The 8734-nt window shown below is 36.3% G+C and overlaps 2 protein-coding genes across 2 annotated transcripts; one reads left to right on the top strand and one right to left on the bottom strand.

Annotated features, from left to right (window-relative positions):
- Positions 1 to 234: 234 nt before the first annotated feature.
- On the bottom strand, positions 235 to 2946 carry LOC126717455 (receptor-like protein kinase ANXUR2). The gene has a single exon (XM_050419201.1). The coding sequence runs from the start codon at positions 2944 to 2946 to the stop codon at positions 382 to 384; it is 2565 nt and encodes an 854-aa protein (XP_050275158.1). The 3' UTR covers positions 235 to 381.
- Positions 2947 to 6772: 3826 nt separating this feature from the next.
- Positions 6773 to 7586, top strand: LOC126719386 (uncharacterized). Its single transcript, XM_050421945.1, has 2 exons — positions 6773 to 7256; positions 7443 to 7586. The coding sequence occupies exons 1-2, from the start codon at positions 6773 to 6775 to the stop codon at positions 7520 to 7522; spliced, it is 564 nt and encodes a 187-aa protein (XP_050277902.1). The 3' UTR covers positions 7523 to 7586.
- Positions 7587 to 8734: the final 1148 nt, after the last annotated feature.

Raw genomic sequence — 8734 nt, 5'->3', positions numbered from 1 at the left:
CAAAGAACGAAGTGAAAAATGAAGAATCTAACAAAATGATTCAGTTTCTTTCTAGGTATAGTACAAGTGTTATATAATCATATCAGAACAAAGGCTAACTGGGTACATAGTTATAAAAAATCATCAATATAGAATATCGGGCAGGGTGAACTTGGAATCTGAACTCCTTGTATAGAGTACAAGTTGCTATATATTTTATGGACTGTCCAACAAATAATACTAAAAGGGAGCAAATAAATGAAATCCAACACACAAAACACAAAACAAAGCATCACCCTCTGAAGTAAAACCAAAAGCTAAATTTATTTTCTCAAATTCCATGACCTTCCATTGTCATTTAAGCCCTTCCTGGTGGCACAGCAATCATCAAGAACAACCTCCTCATCGCCCTTTAGGATTGACAATCTGTGAGAAGATTGCACTGGTTTCTACGGATTCATCACTTGTTTCATGCTCACTTTCGATACTCAGGTTTTTACGATGCATTGCCATGGTATCGTTTTTTGGACTTTCATCAGAAGTGCTGCTTTCCCCGCATTGTGAAGAATGGTTTGAATCTTCATTGTTATCCTGCAATTGGAGAGCAAACTCAAGGTTCCACAGCACATCACCCATAGAAGGGCGTTCATATCCAACCTCAGCCAAGCACTTCTCAGCTGTATCTGCAAATTTCTTCAAGCATTCTGGATGGATCTTCCCCTTTATATTAGGATCAATAATATCATCGAGAACTCCTTTCCGTTTGCAATTTAAAGCCCAGTCTGCCAAACTAACCTGTTCCTTTGGAAGGCTAGGATTGAGAGCAGGCCTTGCACACAAGACCTCAAAAAGGACAACCCCGAATGAGTAGACATCAGACTTCTCGGTCAACTGTTGCCTCCTGAAATATTCAGGATCCAAGTAACCAAAGCTACCCTTCACCACTGTAGTAACATGACCATTATTCATATTTGGACCTGTTTTGGAGAGACCAAAATCTGAAACCTTGGCAACCCAATTCTCATCCAAAAGAATGTTTGTTGTTTTGACATCTCTATGGATAATGGTGTACCTTGCACCTGTGTGAAGGTAGTGAAGTCCCCTTGCAGCTCCAATGCAGATCTCCAACCTTTGCTTCCATGAGAGAGGTTGTTTGGTCTTGTAGACATGATCTCTCAGAGTCCCATGTGCCATGTAGTCGTAGACCAAGCACATCTCATTACCTTCCTCACAGAACCCTATTAAAGACACCAAATGCTTGTGTCTCAGCTTAGAAAGCATCTCAATTTCAGTCTGGAACTCATTAACTCCTTGTTCTGAAGATGGGTTTGACCTCTTGATGGCCACTGTGATCCCTCCATCGATAACTCCCTTGTAAACCTTCCCAAAGCCTCCAACCCCAATCACAACAGACTCATCAAAGTTCTTAGTAACTTTTTTTATCTCTGCCAAGGAGAAGTGGCGGCATAGTCCCTGGGCCAATGCTGAGATGTTGCTGCTAGCATTACTCTTCCCTGATATTGTTGATTTGCTGCCACTCGTATGCGAGTTTCCATAGATTGGTAGCCAGCTAGAAGTTTGTGAATCTGTTCCATAGATTTGTCTCTTTCGTTGGTAGACAACAAAAACAAGTGCAGCCAGAATGCCAAAGGCTGCAGCTCCTCCAACTGTTCCACCGATCACCTTAGCTTTACTGTTATCTGATTTCTTGAAAGAGGACTTTTCCACTGCCTCATTCTGGAGAAGCATAGGTGAGGGCTTTGGATTGGGGCCTGCCAAGTTTCCAGTCGTGTCACTGAGCTTGAATATCTCTAGTCCGTTGAGTAATGCATCAAAGTACTCAGGCCGTGTTTCGTTTGTGGGATGCAAAGCCACCCAAAGCATCTGATCTCCCGAGGCATCTGTGAAATATGTCATGTAATCTTGGTATGTTGGCACTGCCTTCCCCTCACTCCACGCGATCACGTCTGCTGTAGCCTCTGCTGTTTGATTGTTGACAAAGATGGAAAACACCAGCTGATTGGGTTTGCTATAGTAAAAGTCACAGAAATGAAACCTCAGAAGATAGGTAGAATTCGGATCAACCTGGAATACCCATGTGAGGTTGAAACCCTCAGTGATTGCCTTATCTACACCCATTGATCTTGAAGAGCTGTAAACCTCTACAGGAGCCACATATGCCGGCATGCTTTTATACTGGATTTTAACATTTTGGCTAATAGCATTGGTTGTCCCCAATTGAGCACCATTTAAATAAGGCAAGTCATCATACCAAGTCCGGGTAAGACCAGAGTCATTGGTTGGAGGAATGAACTGCCCAGCAACATTCAGTCTATACATTGTCTGCGAATGGACACCCTTGACATCAATTTGGTCAGAGGTCCCTACCATTTTTGCCGAGTCAAATAAGTCTGGCATTTCAATCACCTCAATGCCATTGACAAAAGCAAAAGAACTAGAAGGCTTAAAGATTACTGTCAAAGTATTTGAATCCAATGGCGCCAGGGAGTATTCTCTAACAATGTAAGCTTGTGAAAGGGCCTGACAAGTAATTGAAGCACTGAAATTCTTCAAGAGCGTGAGGCCATTCACGGTCACTGAGAAATAGGAGTCTGCAGGATTGAAATTGCCATAAGCAGATGGATAAAAATGGAGCCTTAGCCAATAACGCTTATCGGTTTTCACTTGGAACTTGTATGTTGCCTCAGATGTGAAAATTCTGGCTGTCATGTATGGAATCTCAGAAAGAAGTGAAGGGTCTTGGAATCCAGCTCTAATGGTAATTGAATTGCTTCCATTAAGGTACTTGGAATCTGGTGCCCATTTCCTACCATACATGTCTGTGCCACCATCTGCCAAGCCACAGCTCAGGACTAATGAGTCCGACTGAGCACCCCATACATTAAGGGCATTCAAGAGGAAAGATATGCAAACAAGAAAAAACAAAATATGCTTGTTGGTGTGCATGGTTTTGAAGAGAGAAAAAGATTGATTGCACGCGCTTTGGCGTACAGGAAAACAATGTAGGCTGTTCAAGAAAGGAGAGGAAAAAGTTTTCCTGTACGCCGAAAAACAACACAGCTTCTTGGATTTTCCCTTGTGATATGAATGGCACAAATAGTTTAAACCATCTCTAACCATGGAGGCTCATTCATTTGCAGACTTACCTGGATTTCAGGGACAAAACCAGGCAAGAAGAAAAGGTAAACTTTTATTGTTCTTTAGTATTATGGGAACATTCTTTTTGTCATTTGTTATGTTTTCCATTTTAGGGGTTTGTCCAAAGTAACGTGTAATTGTTTGAGATTCAGAGGTAGTTCAAAACCAATGATAGAGAGCAAGAATCGTGAATCTACAGGCTGCATTCGTTAGAAACAAAGTTTGAATTCCTATAAGAAGTAAAACAACATGCTATGTTTAGTATTGCTCTCCACAGAATACGGAGATTGGAGGGCTTATGTTTGCATAATAAGTTTGTTAAAAGGGTTTTCAAGGGAGCCACTGAAATAAGTTAGCTGAAGAAACCTCTTTTATGTATGACTTCGTGGATTTCAAAATCCCATATCAATTGTTTCTCAAATTTTCTTACGATGCACATAATCTATTAATTTTTCTCAAATGAAATTGTCTTTAATCTTTTCTAAAAGAAATTGTAAGATTGAAATGTGTTGAAAAATAAAAAGTTACCAGAAATAAGGTGATAAGTTGAACTATAAAGTACTAACAACATTATTACACGTTATTAATTATTTAATGAAAATGATATACTAATACTAATCTTGTAGTTCTCGGTGAAAAAAAATATTTAATAAATTGTTGAAGAATTTGATAACACTGTTATTTGGTAGAGAAGTCAAATTTGAAGGACAAAAAATGTTTCACAGATGAATCTCAACTCTCAAAGAAATCAAAGCACAAAACCCATTTCAAAATGTTAAAGTCTAATCCTTTACACTTCGTTTGGGAGTTCATAAAGAAATGAAATGAAATGAAATTACTCAATCATAAAACAATGGAAAGTAACGTAATGAAATGAAATGTTTTTAAGTAATAGAAAAGAATGGAATAGAATGAAATTAAATAATCTTGTTTGAATGTTTTAAAATAAAAGAATTGAAATGAATGGAAGATAAATAACCTTATTTGGGAGTAGGATAAAAAGAAATTAATAAAATCATTTTATGACTATATTACTATTAAATCCTTATTTTAAAATAAATTGCCGAATAAATAGGGGTATTCTGGAAGTTTCATTAAACTAAATTCTATTCCCTTAGATTTCTCGCAATTTAGAGGGAATGAAAATTTGAGCATTTGAGGGATTAGAGAGGAATAAAGTGTTTATTCTTACTCATTCTATTCACTCCCACTTTAACTTCCAAATAAGAGAATGATATTTCTATTTTTTTCATTAAAACTCAAAATAGAAGGAAAATTCTAAAATTATTCATTTTATTTTATTCCATTCCATCCTCCCAAATGGAGTGTTAAGGGTCAGCCAAAACACCAAAGTGAAAGTAAGCTAAAGAACTAAAGCCCAAGACATCCAGGATACAGTATGCTGAGTGAACTCCCAAATCGCACCATTGCTACAGCAAGGCAAAATAAAACTGTATACCTTACTATCAATGAGCCCTCTTTTACCTAGAGAATTCTTCTTATTAACCCTTAGGCTTGGCATAATAAATAAAATCCTATAATGGTATTGTTATAATGAGCTTTTTAAAAATTTTATTTTACATATACTACGCTCCCAATGGATGTAATTATTCCCTTCTAAATCTTTTTTCCTTGATGGCAAAACTTTGGTACAATCCTCTAGTTGTTGTACCTTAAATTCCTCTATTAAATTTATCATATTGTTTATTAGCCAGTGCAGCACAATCATACGGCTTACTGGTTTATTGGCCTATACACCTAGTGTACAATTACAACTTTCAAAATTACATGATTGAATTTGAATGGAGAGTTTAAGACAATACATAAGAAAATATACATAAGTTTTACCGTTCAATGTATTGAAACGGAAACATTTGTTATAGAAGTTGGTGATTAAAGACGAAGTATGGCACTTATTACATGGCAGGTGATCGTAGTTAGTGGATAATATTGTTGATGTCAATGAATTTATGGTCTCCTAAGGAATAAAAATCATTTATCCTATTTTGAGTGTTCCACAATACTACACCAGACATAACCTTACACGTATCCATTTTTTTATTTTTTTATAAATTAAACAAATTTAAAATGGGAAAAAAAATTCAAGTACATGGCATATTATGATTGTTTGGAGCATAAATTGGAACACTCAAAGTACAACAAAGGATTTTTATTCTCTCCTTAATTAGTTTTTAAATACTCCAATAACATTATCATCTCTTATATCCTAAGATTATAATTTTATTTTATTTAGATATTTTAACAAATTCTTAACTTTAACTTTAATTATTGTCATTATACAATTGTAAATCATTTTCATTTTACTATAAGATATATATAGTTTGTATCAATTAACATTCTATAATATTTTTTTATCACATTATAAGCTAGGGGAAGAAGTACTTATATGATTTCTTAAAGCTTTCATACTACTCAAATTGCAAATCAGATTATTAATGATTGTTATGATTTCTTTCTTATGAAATAAAGAATGAAAATCCTCTATCTTATTATTATTATTTTTTGCTTTATACTCCACCAATTACAATTTTTTATGTGCTTGATTTTTTTTTTCTTTTATTTTAAAGTTTAGTGATTTTATAAGGAAAGAAAAAAGAATATGTAGCAAGTTGGGGCATAAGGTAAAAATACAAAAAGTGAGATAGAAAATTTTTATTATGGAAGAATATATCTTTAATCTCAAAACTCCCATCCACTCTCGCTACCAATTTGGCATGAATAAATATGAGCTGGGCTAAATTCCTTCATTAATGACAGTAATACTTACTGAACTTTCTACATTTCTATGAATCCAAATGATTCTGATTGTTAATATTTTGTTTTTTCATGAGTTTTGCATCACAAGATTCACAACAAAATGTCCTTAATTTAGCCAAAAGAACAATAGAACTTCGCTACTTGGAATGTACTTGAACAGTACGTAATCTTGTCTTGTATTTAAGGAGACATGATGGTTAGCTGCTGGGCTATGTGTGTCACACAACAGAAACGACATATGGCATAATAACTGTCACCCTCAACTTCTATAACGGTTCCTCTTTGTATCCCATGAAAATCGGATTGGAATGTACTTAGCACATGAAAAACGGATTCTATAGCAGTTGCTCTTGTTTTAGGATTAAGTTACTGGAATGCAGGTAAACCTCCCAAACAAACAGCACAAATACCCCCTAAAAATTGACTACTTACCCCCTAAAATTAACTCAGGCATTGCAGCTAGACAGTTACAAATGAATGGCATGTAAGACACCAAGAGATTACTCAATGAATGGTGTGACAGACGCCTCTTTTACCCATCTATTTCGACTTTCACAAGCATTAAAGCCCTTTGCAACACATCCTCGGTTGAGCCGGTTGGGCCGGTGACGTCCGTCGATAATCAAATTCTTATCTTGGATTCAACACTTTTTGCGTTCAGGTGACGCACCCCCCCACCCCCATCGTACACCTCAAAAAGCAAACCCCAGGCTGACGGGGGCGGCTCCAGTCGCTGCCGCAGCCACTTGATCAATCTTTTTGTGCAGCATTGCCCTCTTTCTTAGGCAACAAGAAAAGAAAAAAGGGAAAGCAAAGAAAAAAATCTCACTTCATTAAAAATATATATATATTAAAAATGCAGGGCGAGCAACGTTTGGCTAGAATGTCATCTTCATCATCATCCCCATCATTGTATGAGTCAGAAGAGGAGCTTCAACACATGCCATTGGCACCTCCGCCTTGGAAGAACCGCAGATGCTTGTCGAAACAATTATCTATGTGTGAGACCCCGCGTGACATTGCGTGGGAGAAGAGACGCCGCCAAATTATTAGACAAGAGCGTAAAAAGAATGGCATTAATCAAGATTCTGAGGACCTCACCGATGAGGACTTGAACGAGCTCAAAGGAAGCATAGAGCTCGGGTTTGGATTCAATGAAGAAGATGGTCAGACATTGTGCAACACTTTGCCTGCTCTCGACCTTTATTTTGCAGTGAATCGACAGTTTTCAACGAGTCCTGTCTCAACGCCTGGTGGTTCATCATCATCACTCGATGTCCGTTCTTCATCTTTTGAGAGCCCAAAGAGTGAATCTGACGCATGGAAGATCTGCAGTCCAGGTAAAGTTTCTACATTCAAACCAATACTAAAAAAATGATTTTAAGAAAAATTTCCATATCAGTACAAACATATTAGTGTACCAAGTTTTTGTATAACTTTGACAAATATAAAAAGAATTTCATTATGTGTTTACAAACATAAAATATAAGTTTTTGGTAATATTTTGATTTTTTCATGACTTGCAGGGGATGATCCTCAACAAGTTAAGACCAAGTTGAGGCATTGGGCTCAAGCCGTTGCTTGTTCTGTGATGCAGTCTTTTTGAAGAGTTGGATGGCCTTGTACAGACAAAGAATACTAGACTGAGACAGAAAGGAAAAAAAACACACAAAAAAAGGCAGAGAGGGAAGTTGCTTAAGCTTAATTAGGGTTTTCTTTAACTGACTGCTACTACTACTGCCAACAAAAAGATGGTGCAGCTTAATTCCGGGGACTGCAATTATAGGGGCCAAAGAAGTCCATTGGCATTGATCTGATCAGACCACTTTGCTTAGAAGATTATAATTTTACCCATTTCTTTTTTCTTCTTTTTTTTTTCCTTCTCTTTTTACTCTTTTTAAAGTTTCTTTTGGCACATATATATAAATATATATGTATATTTGTGTAAACAATCTTGTGTCATATAGAATTGGCTTGGTATTGGAACTACACCAGCTAAAGTCATGTAATTTTGATTGCAATGTTTACATAAAATGAATAGATGAATTTGAATTTCCAGCCTCTTGCTCAGAATTATGCTAAGATTCTGACTTATTGAAGAGTTCGTTACTTCACTTGGGTTCTCCTCCTATAAAGTAATTACAGAGAATTAATTCTTCCCATATAGCTATTCAATATGATCAAGCTGGCTTGTCCTTGAGTCAGACAATTCTTTCCTTAAATCCCCAAGTGCTATGCATCATTCTTTTTATTTAGTTAGAAAGTAATAGTTTGTCAAATTCCATGTTCCTGACATAGATTCAATTCTTTATAAATTTCAAGTTGAGGGAGAAATTGTGTACTAGTAGTATGTTTCTGGTGAAGAATTTACAATTAAAAAGGAACATATTGGAATTGGCAGGGAAAGGAATGATTGTGGCACTGTATTAATGGTGGAGCTTGCTTGAAGTGCTTGTGCTGGTCTCACTCTTGGAGTTGCATGGAACGATGGAAGCTAGGCTAAGATGGAAAAATGCAAGTTTCATTTCTTGGTCTCCACTGTTCCAGAAGTTTATATCTTCTATGCGAATATGCTACTCCTTATGACATAATTCTCCTTATGAAATAATATCCTAACCTACGAGTCAACACCAATCTAGAATCACGAGAGCATTTCAAAAACTCTTTTTTGTTATATGTTTGTTTTGAACCGATTCAACACCCTTTTCTAGGTTCATCCTTTCGGTTTTGTGAGAAACTAACATTTGCAATGCACTCTCAAAAATGTGGGTTACATGGTGTTTCTCCACTTTTTAAAAGGGTTATAGAATTATATGGT

The sequence above is a fragment of the Quercus robur genome, chromosome 3, assembly GCF_932294415.1.
Source record: "Quercus robur chromosome 3, dhQueRobu3.1, whole genome shotgun sequence".
Taxonomy (NCBI): Eukaryota; Viridiplantae; Streptophyta; class Magnoliopsida; order Fagales; family Fagaceae; genus Quercus; species Quercus robur.
Note: the sequence above shows the minus strand (reverse complement) of the source record. Positions and strands in the feature narration are given on the sequence as shown.